The 18,868-nt window shown below is 57.0% G+C and overlaps 1 protein-coding gene across 1 annotated transcript in view; it reads right to left on the minus strand.

Moving 5' to 3' along the window:
* COL22A1 (collagen type XXII alpha 1 chain) overlaps positions 1-18,868 on the minus strand; it is a 236,498-nt gene that overhangs the window by 100,904 nt on the left and 116,726 nt on the right. The window contains exons 20-24 of the mRNA XM_059395531.1: positions 10,041-10,094; positions 3,316-3,369; positions 2,629-2,682; positions 1,433-1,486; positions 424-477 (exon numbers count right to left, since the gene is read on the minus strand). Coding sequence (XP_059251514.1) covers positions 424-477; positions 1,433-1,486; positions 2,629-2,682; positions 3,316-3,369; positions 10,041-10,094 — 270 coding nt within the window. The remainder of the gene's footprint in view (positions 1-423; positions 478-1,432; positions 1,487-2,628; positions 2,683-3,315; positions 3,370-10,040; positions 10,095-18,868) is intronic.

Below are 18,868 nucleotides of genomic sequence, written 5' to 3' on the forward strand. Positions count from 1 at the left end.
TGCCGGAGGCACAGGGGGCTCAACGCCACAGACCACATCAGCCAGAAGTCGGGTCGGGCGTTAGGGAGCACCGGTGGGGAGGGGAGGAGGGACACAGACAGACACACGGATGGAAAGGAGTCCCTCTCGCTCATTGCTGCCAGGACAAACTGGACAGCCACAAGTTCTTCCCAAGGCCACACCTACAGGTCTCCTAGAAACCGGCCCACCCCTGCTCCCTCTGTCCTAGGCGTCGTGTGATCCTTCCCACCAGGTGTGGCTGCCCCTGCTGGACCCCCACCCTCCATCCTTCCAGCGCCCCGAGTTCATGGCGCTGCCAGGCCCCCGCTGACCGCCGGTGCCCACCCCACCAGGTGTGGTTCACACAACCTGGAACACAACACACAGCAGACCCCACGGGCGGGGAGGAGGCCGCGTCCATACCCTGGGGCCGGGTTTTCCAGGCAGACCGTCTTCTCCTCTCTCTCCTGGCTGGCCCTGGAAGGAACGCACAGAGAGGTTGGCAGGAGAGCGCCAGGCTGGGGAGTCCCACTCAGCACGCGTCACAGGCTGGTCAACGTGGACAACCTCTGGTTCCTCCGCGGCGCTGGCCCCTGCCCTCCGCCCCACCACGGTGACCAAAACGGCGGCTCGTACCACCTCTTAGATTCCCTGCTCCACGCCTCTGTTGTTTTATTTCACAGAAACATCACTGAGGAGAGACGGGGCTCTTCTCTCTCTCACTGAGAGGCTTGGGGTACGGGAGATGTCACGTGAGCGATTTGGTACCACAAAATACTGGGTTCACACCTTCCTTTGTCGTGAAAGACAAGGAAGAAAGACGACTATTCTCCTAAACACCCATAAAATGAAGTTAAATCCATACGTATTCGGTCATCAGTCGTAAAAAAGTCGACTTTCCAAGTTACTTATTAAAGGGGTGATGGATGTTCTCATAAGATTGAAAAGCTGCCTGTCACGGACCGTCGGCTCGCACGCCGAGCGCACGCGTGTTTCATAGGAAAGAATCAAGCTCACTGGTGGAAATATTTATTACGTGGTCTTGTGGCTGTTCGTCTGCCATGTGTGAACTGGGAATTTGCTTCCCGATTTTAGGATACTTAAACCCAGACTATGTGCTTAATGAGCCTCCTATAAGGAGCCCCACCAGAGTATTTTTAAAATTAAAGTGTCTTACGTTATGCGCATCCAAAAGTTGTTCCTCCCTGCAAATACGTACATATTTCTAACGGGTTCATTTTAAAGCCTGAGAATTCCAAATCCTTCCCCCGTTACCTAAACAGAACTAAAGGAGGGGCCCACGTCCGACCTGGTGAATCCCAACATTCCTGAGTCCCAGGCAGTCAGTGGATTTTAGCGTGCTCCAACCACCCAACATCTCTTTGCTCTGCTGTTTGGGTCCCAGACTCCCATCACCCCCGTGAGCACCAACCTTGGGTCCCGGCAGGCCTGGCGCCCCGTGCTGTCCATCCTTTCCAGGTGGGCCCTGGCATGGGGAGAAGAAGAGAGCATAACGAGAGGCACGTTTAGGGCACACTGCACTGAGTTGCTTCGAGCCAGGAGCTGGGACACCCCTGCCTTGTGGGGGTGCCCTCTCTCAGTCCCACTGCCTCGTGTGCCCACGAGTGCTAGCTAGGGACTCTAATTGAGCAGATGCTCCAGGTTTGGATCATCTCCCCGAGAGCGCGCATCGCGCCCTGGCAGGGACGTCCATATCCGTCGGTGTTCAGCAGAGCTGAGAATGCCACCACTCTAGCCATCAGCCCCTCCCCCCGGGGCTTGGTTCTGGTCACCTGTGGGTCTGCCGAAGGTCCAGGGATAAGGGGGCACCACTGCTGGGCCTACACAGTCGGAGTTACCTCGTTCAACTTCTCTCCACTGTCCAGACCCCCTCCAGGGCTGCAGGCTCCGCTGGCTTCCCCACCCACTGCTCCCCGGGAGGGAAAGCTGGCCATAAGGAAATCCCTTCCAGTGGAGTGAGGCCTCCCTGTGTGTCATCCACAGCTCTATGAGGATGACGGTGGTCCTGTGGTAGCACGGATCACCCCCACCACTGGGCCCTGCAGAGCACAGGGCCCGAGCTAGGAGACACACCGGGCTTCAACAGCACGCCCAGTACTCATGTGGAGACAGGAGGACTCCTGAGTCCCAGACTCAGGACTTAAAAGTCAGGAGCAGACCCCCAGCTCCCCAGGATCTTCTGAGTGGGGGCATGAGGAAGTACGATGAGGATAGGAACAGGGGGAGTCCGGCCACCTGTTACTTCTGCTGTCTTCTGCACGTGTCCCATAGGGACAAGAAGCCACACTTTAAACGGCAAGGGCTTCTGAATTTGCCTCTGGGTAAGGAGACTGAGGTGGTGGCCTGGGGAGAAGGGGCCCCAATTTGCACCCTGGCTGGGGCCTTGTAGGGGAGTCATCCCTGGAGCATGAGTTCATGGAAGGCGCCTCAGGAGGAAGGAGTCAGGCTGAGCACCAGGGCCTCGGTCCCCACTGCCAGGGGGAGCAAAGGGCACAGTGAGTGGCCAGCAGGGCTGCCTAGTGGCCGGCTAGAAGGGCCTGGTCACCTCCAAGGTGGACCCATGCAGGACAGGGAAGAGTAGGGGTGGGGATGCTCTGGGACACTCACCATCAGCCCGGGGTGCCCAGGTTTTCCCGGGAAGCCGATCTCTCCAGGCAAACCCTGAGAAGGGAACCACATGGAAGCGGTCAGCCTGGCCTCTTTGGAGCATCGGAACATTTCCCCCAACGCCTTGCCTGGCACCGTCCCAGGCGTCTGGCTCTGATGAGGACACCAGGGGCGGATTAACCTCGGGGCTTCTGACTGTCCTTACTGCGGGTCCCTCCGTGTCTGGTCTGCGGTCGGGGCCGCCACATCGGCTCCCACCTGGTAGGAAGGACGCATGGCCTGGCCTCCCTCGGCTGGGTGCTGGGTCTGCCCCATGCCCTCTGCCCCCAGGGAACCTTTCCAGCTGCACACAAGTGTGTGTGGGGAGGAGGTGACCGATGTCTACCGTCGGCTCCAAACCACAAACTAGGAATGGGCATCGCTAGACTAACACAGCCCCTTCAGCGCGCCTGTCTCTCGCAGCAGCCCACTAACACGCTGCGTGGGCTCAAGGGCTATTTCACGCCCCTCTCAGGGCCTAGACAGGCCAGAGGCTGGGGCGTGGCCGCAGGAGGGGCCTTCCTTGTTCACGCCTCTGTTCTTCTCTCAGGTGAAGGACAGACGGCCACACACCAGGTGTTCCTGTTCCCACGGGCCATGAAGCCCGCCCCCAGGTGCCCTGCAGAAGAAAACCAGAGCCACGCCTACCGGGGGACCTCCGGGTCCGGGGGGTCCTGGGACGCCAGGCGGTCCTGGAGGGCCCTGTAAAGAAAGAACAGGCGTGGGTTACAACCGCGCATGGGGCAGCCTCCTGGGGCCAATATCCTGAGAGAGGAGAGGAGGGGACCCGGGGACCCGGTGGGGCCTCATCTTCGTCATCTTCGTAATGCTTTCTTTTCTTTTCTTTTCTTTTTAGATTTTATTTACTTATTTGACAGAGAGGCAGGCAGAGAGAGAGGGGGAAGCAGGCTCCCCGCTGAGCAGAGAGTCTAATGCGGGGTCGATCCCAGGACCCTGGGATCACGACCTGAGCTGAAGGCAGAGGCTTAACCCACGGAGCCACCCAGGCACCCCATAATGCTTTATTTTCAAACCAAAAAAAGAACAAATGCATAAAGAAAAAAATATGAAATAAAATTAGCAAAATGTTGACACCTGCCATACTTGGGTGATAGGTACAGAACTGTTATGTTGACTCTTTCTGTTTAAAACACTAGAGCATTTAAAATAAACACACGTGTGCCTGCATGTTTACACACACACACACACACACACACATGCACACAGTGGATTCAGCCAGTAACAGAGCTCTTGCAGGACAGGGGTTTCTGAGCTTTAGTCAGCATGGAATCCCGGGGGGTGAATGACATGGGTCTCCTGCCCCAGACCCGATTCCGTGGGTCTGAGGTGGGGCCATGAGCTGGGCCTCGTCAGTCTTCCAGATGGTTCTATGTGGACCAGTCTTGACAGCCACCCTACAGCTTCAATCATTCATCCCCTCCCTGGACGCTCGGGGCACCTTCTGTGGTCCGTGACGGACGCAGGTCTGGCCCCACAGGCAGAGCCAGGGCTTTATCCACAAGAGCCACAAGCTCTGGCTTTGTCCGCTCAGGGTCTCTCTGGGTGTGCGCTCCCTCCTTGCCCTCTCCGTGCCTCCACCTCCGACGTGGGCTCCGGGTCCACTGGTCTCCAGTAATCGCTCTCTCTGCCATGCTCAAGGCTGCTGTCGTCGTGCTCATCCGACTCACATGCCCTCTGAGCCCGAGGCCCCTCTTGTTCCCTCTGCACCTGTCACAGACACGAACCCGGGGCAAGGTATACAGCAGGTGCTCAATAATGTTTGAAGACTTGAACGGAATTTAAGGGCCACTGAGAGGGCCGTGCGTCCAGGGAGAACGATGGCGTGTTGCCACTAGAGGGCGATAAATACTAACAAGTGGCAAAGGCGGCTGCTCCCGGGGCCATTGCCTTGTCTCCCGCTGGGGGCACGCGTGAGTCTGCCATGGGCACAGACATGGAATTTCTGGTGGCATCTGCACCTCGGGGTTCCCTGTAGCTGCTCAGTCCCGGTGCATCTCTGGTTGCACCTACTCTTGTTGAGAGATGTGTGCTCGAAGGGGGCCCAACAGAACCAGACGGTGGCCTGGCCGGGGTCTTCCCTGCAGCACGTGGTTCTGGGAAGAGCACAGAGAAGGCCGCGTGCCCTCACCCCTACTGCCATGCAGACCCACCACCTGGCTGCCCAGCGCAGCTCTGCTCACCTCTTGGCCAAGCAAGGGCCCTGCTGGTGACACTCCCAGGACCCCCTCCAGAAGGCACATGCGGGTGACCTGCTCATACTTCAAGAGGACCCCTGTGGCCTCATGCCCCTCCGCACCACACGGCATCTCTGAGCCCCTTGTCTGCTAGCAGTCCGGGCACATCAGCCTTCCTCTCTTCTTCCGCTGCCAGGACCAGTGATGGCCTCTGCAGTGTTTCCGACACTTTGAAGCGAAACACTCCGGGAAGCTCGCGGCTCTGGCTCTGCGTCCCCTTCCTCCTTTGCTCCTTGCAAACCCTCCTGCAGGATGCTGGGACCCCCCAGCCTGCTGGAGTAAGCGGATCCCTAGTGATCATCTACTGAAAATTAAACTCCCTTATCTGACGATGATGGACTCTGAGACCCAGAGAGGGTAAGTGCCGCACCTGAGGCCACGCAGGCATCATCTCGAGAATCCGTGGCAGGCTGGCTGCTGCAGAGTCACCCGCAAAACCTGTCCTAAGGACCATCCCCGGGTCTCTTGCCTGGACTCTGAGGCAGGTCTGGGACAAGCCCGAGGGGCCAGGGACTTTGGAAACACTCCCCCAGGGATTCTGAAGCACTGCCTGGTCTGCGAATCACTCACCTAAACGAACTCCAGGCGCACCCTAGCCGTGAGAGTTGCAGAAGCACAACGAGAGGAGGGAGCACCCGTGCAAGGAGGAAGTGGGAGAAGGGTGGGGGTGGGGGGCGGCCGCCCCCACTTGGGGCTGCCTCTGCCCTGCCCTTCACACGCTGTGTTTCCTCTCTGTCTGCGAGGCAGGCGGATTCCGGCCCATTTTACATGGAAGGACTGGAACCCGGGGGAAGCGGAAGTGCGACAAAGCAGGCGTTCCGATGCAAGGGCCCTGGCCCCTTCGTCCTGCATCCCCTGGACTCACCCCTGCAGAGTGTCCGCACAGCCTGGGAGTGCGTCCGAGCCCTCGCGCTCCAGCGCCCCACGGACAGTCCGCTCTCCTATAAGACTGTGTGTGCATTAAGCGGCACCAGAACTGTCGACACGGGCTCGGCCGTGTCTGATCCTCCTCCTTTGTAAGGACGCACAGCACCTGGCTCATGGCTACGCACACAGTAGGGGCTTAATAATGGCCTACTTGTCTGACGCCATGAACTCGGGGAAAAAGCAAAAGCCCACACGGTCATTAAACTCAGGAACTGCGGTGGCCGTTGACAGAGAGAAGCTGAAGCTAGAAACAGTGCAGACAGCGGACAGAGGGTCTGGGCAACGGTTTCCAGGTCGGGGCCACAGGAAGGGCGCAGGCCATTCGCCCCCGGCCTCCCCTCACGGACAAGGAGCATCCGGTACGTCCGGGGGGGAATGCGTGGTGGGGAAGGAGCCAACAGTCAGGACCCAACGTCCGCCCGCTAGCGCCCCGGGTGAACAGACCCTGTCCTCGGTCGGTCCTCAGGCACGTGGGCACAGAAAGGAGCATGAGGAGAAGCAAGCTAGCGTGGGTGAACTTGAGGGACGCTGACCTGGAAGGCAGTCACAGAGGGCCACCTTGAGGCCACTCCCTCCTGGGCCTTCAGGAAACCCAGGCCCGCGTTCATGTGTCCTTGATCCTCACAGCGTTTCCGGCCAAGGACAGCGTTTCCTGTCGCTCTTCTGGTGTTTGAACTAAAGATCGTCAGTCAGGTTACTTGAAACTAAACTATTTGACTATTAATGCCTTTGGTGGGGGGCACCTGGGTGGCTCAGTTGTTAAGCCTCTGCCTTCGGCTTGGGTCATGATCCCGGGGTCCTGGGACCGAACCCCACATCGGGCTCCCTGCTCGGCAGGAAGCCTGCTTCTCCCTCTCCCACTCCCCCTGCTTGTGTCCCCTCTCTCTCTGTCAAATAAATAAGTAAAACATTTTATTAAAAAAAAATACCTTTGTTGGTAGCAGAAATGATGGTATAAAGAGATTAAAAATTAGGGCTTGAGTTTCGGGGGCCCTGGGCCCCATGCTAGGTCACCTCACACTCCCTCTACGGATGTGGGCAACGTTCTTCTCCCCCGTGCCGCAGTCTCACAGCTGGAAGAGAAAGGCTGGAGGCCCTGTGCCAGCGCAGCGTGGATTCGCGAGGGCACGTGTGCAAGCCCAGCACCCGAGAGGTGGCGCACGTGGTCCTCCCCTCCCCTCTCCTGCTCCCACGAATAAAAATACGCACCCGCTCATCTCATCATTACCGAGAGTGACGGGAGCCGACAGGCCTGAATGCCGATAGCACAACAACAACGTTTTAACTGTTACCGACGAAAACGACGTCGTAACTACTGACAAAAACGAACCACTCAGTCTAATTCGTATTAACGATACCGCGTTTGATCCTGCTAATACGATGGTGGCAAAGCCGCTCTTTAACGTGCTTCCTAATGACAACGATGGCCCATAAACCACCGATTACCCGGATTATCACTAATAAAGGAACGGCAAATAGTTATTCCCACGAACCACCTAGATCCCACCGGCAGAGATTCGTGATGGTGGAAGGGATTTGAAGATGCGTGGAAATTACTTGCACCGATGAGCACGGCCCTCACGCAGCTTATGTGGTTTGGAATCGCTGGGTTTCCTTGGGAGGGGTGGGTTGTTCATACTTAGTGTCCCCTCCCCTTCAGGATGGGGCTCCCGGGGGCCAAGCCGTAATGAGTACCTCCTTCGGCAGATTTCTGTGCAGAGCCCTGGGCCCACAGGCCCACAGGCCCACCCGGCCATCTATCTCTGGGGCCAGCCCTTCCCCTAGCTCCCAATCCGGGGGACGTCTGTCCATCCTGACAACCACACCAAGCAGCACGGCCTTTGCAAACGCTGACCCGATGAGACACGGGTTTCCATGTTCCCTGAAAGTCTCCCAGGATAGGAGAGCCACGGCCTACATCATCACAGATGCGTCTATTTATCCTAAACATGCCAGCTGGTGAAGGTTTTTCATCTTGGGAAAGAGGCACCCAGAGCATCTTCTAGGATGTCCGCCGTCCTGGGCCGTAGGGCGCTCTGCACTAAATTAAAACCTGAATTCCTTAGGATTTAAACGGGACCCGCCCTCTTTTCCCCCAGGTGTTACAAAGAACGGTCGCAACGATGTCTGAGCACTAAGGGGAGTGTCTGGCAACGGCAGAAGCGGGGCACACTTTATCCCCCTCCTTCCTCTCATCAGAGCAGAAAATCCTACAGAGCAGAAGCAACCGGGGTTTTCTAGATCGGCGTCAGTAGCAGTCACATCTGGACCCCGAGAGAAGCTGACTAGACGCCCCTCTCCCCGCCCAGAATCCAGCTCCCTGGAGTGTTTTCCCGACCTGCTCATCTCCCTGCCCCACTCACGCACGGCTCCTCCAGGCATGCACGGTGTCACCCAGATGTCACACCCCACGCCGATGCACAGAGCCGTGTCGGGGACACAGCGGGACCTCGATAAATCCCCGTGGAACAGATGACCCGATGCATTACTGCACGAGGGGAACTGCGGCAAAGACCGGAAACGGTGACCGTGCAGCTTGTCGAGAGGAGGGGGTCGGCCGAGACAGCATCAGCAAGATGTCCGGGGCCGCAGCCTCTTAGGTTGGGCTTGGTTGGGGGAACGTGGTGTGGGGTCCCTCGGGGAGCGATCCCACCAAGACGCTGGGCCGTCCCTACTGTAAGCTCTACATCGTCCAGCTCTGAACCGCTGAGATTCCCAAATATATCAGAGTGCCCTATTTCTGGAGATTCTGATCGTATTTCTACGGGTGACATCCAGCCCAACACCCAGCATTCAGTCAACATTCAACAAAGGAAAGTGGTTTCAACGTGAAAGTGAAAGAAAAATGTATTTTCCAAGGTAGCAAGAAAAAAAAAAGTTGTAGGCAGGGGACAAATTGTAGCTGAAAGTAATTTGATGGCGCTGCATGTATGGCGAATTTCTGAAATGCACAAGCTTTGCTCGCTGGGAACCAAGGCAATAAAACAAAGGCAAAAGCACTGTATGTTTCACTATTAACATCAAAATGCCCCAGTGAACGTGGGATCTCTAGAAGACCATGAATTATGATTGATTTTATATTGCCTTATTGCATGTCATATCCGGACCAAACAGGTGGTGCCAAAATGAAGCTGGAGATCACAGGCAAGGCGCCCATCAGTCACCAGGACCCTTCATGCATCAGCAAGCAATAAAAGCTGGTTTCAGAAGCACAGGGAGCCCCGTCTCCGCGGTGGGTTCCTCCCACTTGATACAGGGAGAGGCAGGTGTCCAGGAACAGGTGGGTTTGCAGCAGCTCAAGGAGGAGCCACAGAGAGTGGCCTGTTAATGTCCCTGCTGGCCACCACTGCTGCCAGGAGAACAGGACAGGCCCCACCTGCTGCTCCCCAGGCCTTGGGGACCTCATCACCTGGTATTTCTCGCAGGTGGCATGACTCACGTTCAGAAGGTCAAATAACTTGCCCCCAAATGTCCTAGCCACCAATGGGAAGGCCGGAGGTGGTGAGGGGAGCAGGAGGAGGAGGACATCCAGGGAGCAGGACAGCACAGAGCAGAGAGTGAACGGGGCCCTGGTCCCCGCACTGACCGATGGGTAAGCGGAGGCCCCGCGTAGGAGGGGGTTGGTCAGTGACACAGTGTGGAAGTCAGACACCAGAACGGGGGTGTGCTGTCTCCTAGAATAGGGAGACCTTTGGCTTGATTGGGTCCCTTGGCCAAGCCCCTTCCAAACCTGAAGCCACAGTGCTTAGTACAGGAAGCTCTAGCCACACAGGGACCTGTCCCCTCCTGTGCAGGCTGTGTCCCAGACCGGCTGTCCCTGCAGAGCTGAGCCCCTGCCAGGAAGCTCCTTCTTCCTGCCTCTGCCAGCCGCACGCTGTTCACCGCTGGACTCCTCGTCCTGAGCAGCACTCCCCAGGCCTCACCGCTTCCCTTTCTCAGCACACTGGTCCCCATGATGTGACCACCGCCTGACCTCCAGCAGACCGAAGTCCACATGGTGGCCTTTCTTCTAGCATAGGATTGGGAGGCGGCGGGAGCCGGGACAGACGGGAGGACAGAGGACCCTCTGAACATTCTTTCTGATGAGCTGACCACGCAAGACCGGTTACCAACCAGAGAACGGCGACCCGATCGCTCCTTCCATCGAGGAGGCAGAGCCGCTAGGGAAGGGCGGGCGGAGATGGTAGTTACCTGTGGTCCCAGCAGTCCAGGGGTCCCCGGCGGGCCCGCTTCCCCTTTCTTCCCCTGTGTACAAAAGAAGAAGCCAAAATTAGAGCAGGCAGGTAGCACCAGGCCCCGTGTGATACCGTGTGGGTGGGAGCGTCCATCTTGAGTCCTCAAGCTCGCTGGTGCACAGGGACTCACCGCCCCCTCACCGGCTGGGGTGCCCTCCAAGGAAGCGGCATGGGATCGGGGCTGGATACTCGGTTTGGGGTCAGGGAGGTTAAGCTTTGGGTCTCGGCTGTGACAGGGGCATTTGCTGACACGGGGCCCAAACTTTGAAAGGTACAGAAAGGGAAATCGGGACGAACCTCATCTCACCACCAGCCACTGGGCTGCCTTTCCCCGAAAGAACGGACCCCACCCGGCGTTGGCTCCTCTTTCCAGAGGCAAGACGTACGGAGGCCGGCAACGGGCACATGCGCACACACGCGCACGCACGCGCACGCACGCGCACACACGCGCACACACGCGCACACACGCTCCCTCGGTCCTCTCTTTCTTTTTCTTTACAAAGCACAGCACGTCCCTCACTCTGCAGAGAGCTTCGCTGGTTTCTGCTCAACAGCTGAGCTCGGGGGCATCCGGCACGAGCGCCCGGCCCGCCGCCTGTTCTCCCGGCTACGCAGTGTTGCCCGTGAGATGACACAGGGTGCACGGTCATGCGGGTCCTCGAGGCCACTTCCGGTCTGCTCCCGTTAGACTCAGAGCTGCCGCCACGACCCCGGTGGGTCACCGTGTGGACTCACCGGCCCCACTAAACCTCAGCGCCTGTCTCTCCGGACAGGGGCGAAGGGTGTGATGGTTGGTTGGATGCGTACAGCACACGGCGTCCGTCGCGTGTGACAGAATCGGAACGACGGAACGATGACCTTTTGTTTCTCACAGTTTCCCTCATGAAGCGAGACACCCGCCTAAGTCCTCACCCTTGCCTCGGTCTGTGTCCAGCCCAGCCTGGGGGATGTGCTGCGGATCCCCCCCCCCCCCCCCCCTCTCCCCGTCCCCGGGGCGCTTCCCCCGGGCCCGGCCGGGGCCCCCGGGTCGGGGCCCCCCCCCCCCCCCCCCCCCCGAGCGGCCCCATCCCCACAGCAGGGGGCGACGCAGACGCAGAGCCCCGAGCACTCCGTCGGCCTCTGGGTCCCGCAGCGCCCGCAAAACAAGGGGCCCCTCACGGGACGCCAGAGCAGGGTCTCCTTGGAACAGCCCTCTTCCAGGCTCAAGGGTTTACAGTGGCACAGAAGTCGGGGTGAGCCTGCAGGGAATGTTCTCTAAGGATCTTCAGGTCCTAAAACTCCTCCCAATTTCCATGTAGCATGCCAGGGTCAAGGCCCCAGATACGGCTCCACGGCTTTCTCCTGCTTCCTCATAGACACACTGACCCCGGCTCTGTGCCAGCCCTGGGAGCCCCCGGAGGGCTCGGCCATGGCCTCTGCCCCAGTGGTTCACAGTTTGCCAGGAAGGAGGGCCTGAGCCCCTGGCGCTAAAACAGTCCCTACCAGCATGCAGGGAAGAGTGTGCACATGGCACCTGGAGCTCTGAGGTCTGCTAAAGGTGTTGGGAGGACTTCCCGGAGGCGGTGCTGAGGTCGCGCTGGAAGAAGGAGAAAGAGCGTTCCAGTGGGACACACGCTCGGAGCAGGGGGCAGAGCTGGCCAGTGGCAGCAGGGACAAAGGGCGCAGGGCTGGGGCAGAGGCTCTCCCCGATCAGGCTGGAGGGCTACAGGGCTGGGGTGTGGCAGGGCCCAGGCCGGGCGGCAGGACTCTGAGCCAAGGGGAGGCCCCTAGGCCACCACAGATGTTGACGAACCACATAACATGGTCCAGTTTGTGCTGGTCCTAGAAGCGGCCTGAAGGACGGTGTGGGCAGCCAGTCAGAGCTCACGCGCCCTCGCCACCGCGGGGCCTGCCCCCCACCGCCCCTGCAGCCCTGCAGAGACCTCCGATCTGCCCCCCTCCTTCCTGATTGGCCCGGACGCCTCCCCTTTCCCTGCTGAGTCGCCAGAGACCCAGTCTGAACACAGACGTCAGCCTGTCTCCTCTGCTCAAATCACCACACCACTGACCAACTCGGGGCGGAGTGAAATGGTGTCCCCTGCCCTCCACGACGGTGTCCCGCTACCGGCCCTTCCCATTTCCTTACTCCGGCCACGGGGGCGTCCCTCCTCCAGGATGAATGCACCCAACACAATCCCACCTCGGCGCCGGGTCTTTCCACGGGCTCTCGCGTTGCCCGGCAAGCGGGCTCCCCAGGCCTCCACAGTCTCTGTCCGAAGGCCCTCTGTCCCCGAGTCTTCTCGCATCTTCTCTGACCGACCCGGCCAAGACGGCTCTCCCGCGGCCAAGCTCTGCCCCAGCCCTGTGGTCCTTCCCTTTGTTTGTGTCACTACCAGATACACTGTCGGTATCCCTACGCATCTGGTCACTGCCCGCCTGCCCGTTCTGGCTGCGAGCCTTCTGGAAACCGAGTCTGGCTCTGTGTTTGTTCCATGCTCTCCCTGGGGGCCCAGAACAGTGTCTGTCACATGGTGGCAACTTGAGACACCTTTGTGGGCTGGGTAATTAAGTTGTTGCTTCCAGACTGAGGGATGTGGTCTTGAGTCTAGCAGACAGCGGGGGAAACAGCCCTGGGGTAGGGCGAGGCCGCACCAGAACAGGAAGGCACAACCTGGCGATCTGGGGACTTGTAGAGGCAGCGGCCTAACCCAATTCAGGACCCCCGAGGAGGAGCACCCGAGCCGCAGACCACAGGCCGAGGTCAGAATGTGTTTCTCGACACTTGTCAGATGGAATTCAAAATGTGGTCGCAGACACCTTCAGAAATGAGCCGGGCCTGGAGGCATTTGTCTCTGCCTCCGTCCGCTCCTCTCTGACGAATGCAAACATCGGGGCGGCGAGCACAGGAGCGCTAAGAGCTACCGGCTCCCCTTCCTCAGGGAATGGAAACCAGACAGCTTCAATTTTGTATCGAGACAGGCACCCCTCCACTTGCTGCCAGGTTATTCCCCCGAGAGCCACGCGTGATTTACAAGATGAATAAACCATCCTCCCTCAAGGTCGGGGGAATGGCCGGTGAGGAGTCATCGGAATTCAGAACCTGGGCCAGCCAGGTCACTCTGTGCGGTGGGAGAAGTGGAGAAATGGATCGTTGGCTGGTGGGTGCGGAAGGACCAGAGGGAAGCAGGAACAATGTGAGGGTCTGGGTTGTGGTGGCGCCGAATGACTAACCCAAGGGATGATGTGATTGGGGTGCACACCGGTGTCCCTCCTCAGGTGACCCACCACCTTCAGAAGGGGTACGAGGTCTCAGCAGCCCTGTTCCCTCACGTTCGGGGGGCTTGTGTAATGAAGCTGCTGACATTCGGGGGGTGAGCCCCTGAGATCTGAGGAGATCTGCAGGAGGCGTGGACGCAGGAGTTGCTCCTACACCAGGGAAGGAAAAAGATGGGATCTGGGAAAGGGGAATTACGGGCAGGTAGGAGGGTCCGGTGGGGGAGAGAGAGAGAAGCGAGGGCATCTGGAGAAGCCGGCATCCAAGCGTCAGGGCTTCAGCAAGAAGAACAAAGCGAGAGGCGGGGGGAAGAGGCCAGAGGAGAAGACATTTGTGATCCAAGCTGTGGTTGCCAGGTGGCACCACCTTTCACGGGTCACCCAGGAAAGGGCATCACCATGGAGACATTAGGGTGACGCCCCTGGTCAGCTCCAGCACCGACGTTCACACTTTCTCTGCCCACAGCCTCCAGAGCTGCCCCCAGTGTCCTTCAAAGTAAGCCAGCCTTCCTGCCATCTGTCCATCCATCCACCCATGTTGCTTATAATCTCCAGAGCCAATCCTGCTCACAAGCCCCATCCGTTCCCTCCGCTGTTCTGGACCAGTCTGTGCCTTCTACAAATTTCATTACTCATCTATACATTTACCCTAAGTTGGCAGGCAATTTTCCTAAAGGGGGAAAGTTCTGTCCAAGTTACCTCCCTCCTCCAAAATAGCCGAAGTTTCTCCTTATCTAATACATGAAACATTTGGGGCGCCTGGGTGGCTCAGTCAGCTAAGCGCCTGCCTTCGGCTCAGGTCATGATCCCAGGGTCCTGAGATCGAGCCCCGCATCAGGCTCCCCGCTCGGCAGGAAGCCAGCTTCTCCCTCTCTTGCCGCTCCCTCCCCACCCCTGCTCATGCTCTCCTGCTCTCTCTCCCTGTCAAATAAATAGATAAAATCTTATAAAAATAAAAGATGTAACATTTGAGCTGTTTTATTTGGATACTAATGACCCTGTGACTCCAACACGACTTTGGATCTCGCGTGCGGCGTCCATGCTCCCAGCCCTAAGCAACAGTTCAAGTCAGCTGCTCAGCCTTGCCCCGAACAACCCCCTTAGGACTTCCGGCCTCAGAGACTCTGCTCACAATGGCACCTCTGTCTGTGATACTCCCAGTCCATCTCAGCCTGTCAAAATCCTACCCCAGCCCATTGCCACCTCTTCCACACCGTCCGAGCAATACCAAGAAATGTGACAAGAAAATACTGAGCACAGAGAGCCCCGGGGCTGCCCGACAGCTCCTGAGTTGGAATTGCCAGGGATGGGGGACAAAGCTGTAAGTCAGCGGTTACGAAGATGGCCGCTCGCCGCAAGGAAACTTGCTCTCCCGTGTTCCTACATGGGAGAAAACATTGTGAGAAAATGAGTTCAGAATCTAAGGCAGACAGGAGAGGACAAGTCACTAGCCTGCTGAGTCTCAGGTTCCTCATGTGGAAAATTATAATTATTGTAATTATTTGAAAAGATAGCAGTGGAAGGAATAATTCAGTATTTGAGGAAGTGCTTTATAAGGAATAATAAAGCATTAGGCAAACAGGACAGATCGCCGCAGGAATGAGGAGGAACAGGATGGTGGTTGATGGAGGAGACACGGTAACAGCAGGATTCTGGCTCCTCTGAGTCCCTGGAGCAGGTATGAGAACACATGTCCAACAGTCCTGGTTTCCAAACTGCTACCTCCCAGCAGTGCCATAGAAATTAAGTGAGGAAATGCCCACAAGGTGTTTGGCATAGGATCTAACATCAGGAAACGTGTCGTAGTGATGGTTCTGGTGGCAGTGACAGTGATGGTTATGCTGATGGTGACAGTGGCGGTGGTAGGCAGGGGTGAAGGTGGTGATGGAGGTGGGGGTGGTGGTGATGTGCAGGGGCGAAGGTTCTGATGGGGTGGGGGTGGTGGGCAGGGGTGAAAGTGGTGATGGGGGTGATGGGTAGGGGTGGGGGTGATGGGCAGGGGTGAAGGCAGGAACTCTAGCAGGTGTGGATGCAGTAGCAGCAGCTATGTAACCTCTGCCTTTTGGACCTGTAAGCAGCTGCGGGGATCTGAGAAGCGCTGGCCAGAGCAAATTCTGCGGCAATAAAGAACCGTGTGACTAGCAATAAGCCGATGCCTTGTCCTTTTTCTTCTCTCTTAAATTGCTACCAGCATAATATCTGTGCTAAGTGTTTGTAATAAGTGCTTGTAATTTATCATAGGGACAGATTTTTCAAGCCCTTCTGAATGCCAGGATGCTGAGCAGGACTGATATTTCCACGGCTGTCGATCTGCCCGTGGAGAAGAGGAAGCCCATAAATCCAGCAGAGCACCGGCTCCTTCCCAGCCGGGACGAATTAGCACAGCCGTGTGCGGGCCCGTCACCAGCTGAACGCAATGCGAGCGCAACAGATTCTAATATGTGCCGTATGGTCTTTTGCTCAGTTCCTGTTCTCCATGCCTTCAAATGTCAAAGATGATTATTTTCTACTGGTTAGAGCTGAAACCAGGTGCTCAGGGAAAGCCTAAGGTGTCCTGGCATAAACCCTGGCTCTGTGCCACGAGATGAGTCAAACAGTAGCCTGTGATCCAAATGATGCTGTTACCATCTGGTAGCGTAGGGAAAAGTAAGAAAAAAAGGCTTTGAAAATTGAAAAGCGAAACAAAGTTGACCCAAGTTGCCACTGACAGAAGACCACCCAGGTTCCTCTCCTCGAATTATGAGAAACAGGGGTGGATGGATCTGATCGCAATCCGCGCTATGAGACCCTTGGCTCCAAGGGCACTGGCCAGAGATTAAAGCAGTGTGCAACAATGCATCCGCCCAAGTAAGTGGGAGCAGGGAATACAGAGTCCTAGATCTCTCCACGAATGCCCACCACAAGGACTGCTAATGAACAGATGAGAATTCTGGTGTGTTCCTGGACGCTCACGCCCACTCATTGCCTCGAAGGTCTCGAGCGAGACGGACCTGAAGGACCTGAGTTCTAATCCCTGTGCCGCTCTTTATACTCTGTGAGACATGGAGCAACTGGATTTACACCCCTAAGTCTTGGCTTCCTCATTTGCAGAATGGGAGTAGAACTGCCCAAACTCACATCCTTGTAAGAATGAGCGAGAAACAGGAGGGCAAACAGTCACCTCTCTATGTGCCAGCGATAGACCAGTCCGTCATCCAGCCACTGCTTTTCCCTGCTACCTTGTATCAGTTCTACACGGTTAGACTTGTCTTAAAAATATGTTCTTAAAAAAAAAAAAAAAAAGACTCAATCAGGCACATCACGAGACACCTGGGATCCCTCCGTCATTAGAAAGAGGGGAGGTGCTGTATTTGGTAGGTCACGTCTTCAGTTCTTGCCTCTTGACGAGAGAAGAGAATCCAGAAGGTGTTGAAAACACGATCAAAGGAACCAAAGGGGTTGTCACCAGCTAGTGGGAGAGGCGGTGACAAAGGCCCAAGGGACGTGGAGCAGGTCGTCTGATCTTTCTGGAACAAGAAATGTCTCACTGTCCATCTCAGGGATGCCTTACCAATATGATGATCTTATGATTTAGACATTCCAAATCTGCATTCAATTTAAATGCCTGATGACACAGAATTCTCTTAAGCAAAAAATCTCCCCTGGGTTTGTCCAGAAAAGAGGAAAGAAACCATGTATGCTATTTCAGATGGAAGTCAGCAGCACAAAACACACGGCACGTGAAGCAGAAGGAAGAGTACAGATGGGACCAGTTTCTCTTCTTTATACCAGAGCACGCTCTGCAGAAGGTCAGGCCCGGGTAACCAAATGCCCCGTTCTGGGTCCCACTGGCCCCCTGGCACCCACTGAGTTAGCTGCCCAGAGAGCAGCAAGCAAGCACGATCCACTCACCCGTGCTCCCTGACCGTACCAGACGCTCTCTGCGGCATTACATACATATGCTTGGCCACTATGCCTGGAGGTGTGGTTCATGCGCTTTCCATGTGTGCACAAAAATATATACATTCTATAAGTGTGACACGCTCTTCTAGGTGCTACAGACACAAAAATAAAGAAGGTTCCCACAGACTTACATGCTAATGAAAACAAAAATAAACAAATGTCAAAATAAGAAAAAAATATATATAAGTTCTCTGCAAAAATTACAATGGGCCTTGGGTGAGCATGGCAAGCTCTCTGTTTTGGGGCGAACAATTAGGGCATAGGAGATTTTAGTTTTTTAAACCAACCCTGTGAATGCATTTCAGTGTCCAAATGCGTCAGTGGCCTGGAGCCAGGTGGGGTCTACTTCTAGTACATTCTGGGTTCCGAAGCAGCCGTAGCACTGCCCGCTTCCGCTAAGTAGCCGCCCTCCCCAACAACCTCCCCCCGAACGCCTCGCTCAGACATGCAGGAGGAAAGGAGAGCCTCGGAAAGAGAAACAGGGTAGCACCCGCACCCCCCATGGAAAGCAAGAAACCCAGCCAGCAGAAGACAGCCGAGCACCCCACGCTGGGGTGCCTCGTGTGCCACAACCCTCAGGGATGGGATGGCGGCGGGGGGGGGGGGGGGGGTGTGGCGCCCAGCGCTGATCTTCCCACTTCCCCATGGCATTGTGGAAAAATACCAGCTTTGTCCAAAATGAATGTGTTTACCTTGCCAGGGATTACACTGTCTGCCTGTTGCTAATCTCGAAAATAAAGGGTCGGCTCGCCTTCCCCAGCCCATCTATTCGTCTCAGTGTCACAGTTCCTGGGTCCTGTGGCTTGTCACTGTCTCGTGTCTTCCCTCTTCTAGCCTGAGTGTGTGCCGTGACACGAGGGAGTGATGTTTCAGCTGAGGCCGATGGGGAGGAAATGACAGGTCGCCGCGCGGGCAGGAGAGAGAGCTAATTTTCTGAGTAAGTCATTCTGTCTCGGCTTATCCTGACTCAGCCAGAGGCTGACAGAACAGGGAGAGGATGCCGAGCCCACACCAGCATCAGGACTGGTCTCTGCAGCGTGTGTGCCCACAGGGGCAGCCACTAGCCTGGAAACCACCACGGGAGGCAACACAGCCCGAGTCAGAAACTCACGGAGGAAGACCGGAGGGCCAGGGGTCCCCAGAACCACCCCCGCCACGCAGTCGCCAGCCTCCATTCACTAGAGGAGCAGGACAAGGGAGGAGCCCTCCTCTGTGCTCTCCATCACTCTCTCTTAATAGGTCACCCTGCCCATGGCCGTAGGTCGCCCTGCCCATGGCCGTCGGCTCAGTCTCCTGTACCAGGCCCTGCGTGTCCCCCTCGCCGGGCACTCCAGCGGGACGGGGGGCTCATGCAGCCCCTGCCCTGGGTCTGGGTCACCACCCTCCCTTTCTGCTCTCTGCGGCCATCTCCTCACTGGTCCTCCTCTCCTACGGTCCGTCCTCAGAACAGCGGGCGGACGGGGGTATGTTCCTGTGAGCCTCCCACTCCGTGTCTTTTACCCCAAGTCCTGCAGTGACCAGACTGCAGCCAGAAACCCAGGGAAATTCGGACCCCAAAATGCCTACATGAGGAAACTTCATCAGTTTTGG

This window comes from Mustela nigripes, chromosome 3, assembly GCF_022355385.1.
Source record: "Mustela nigripes isolate SB6536 chromosome 3, MUSNIG.SB6536, whole genome shotgun sequence".
Taxonomy (NCBI): Eukaryota; Metazoa; Chordata; class Mammalia; order Carnivora; family Mustelidae; genus Mustela; species Mustela nigripes.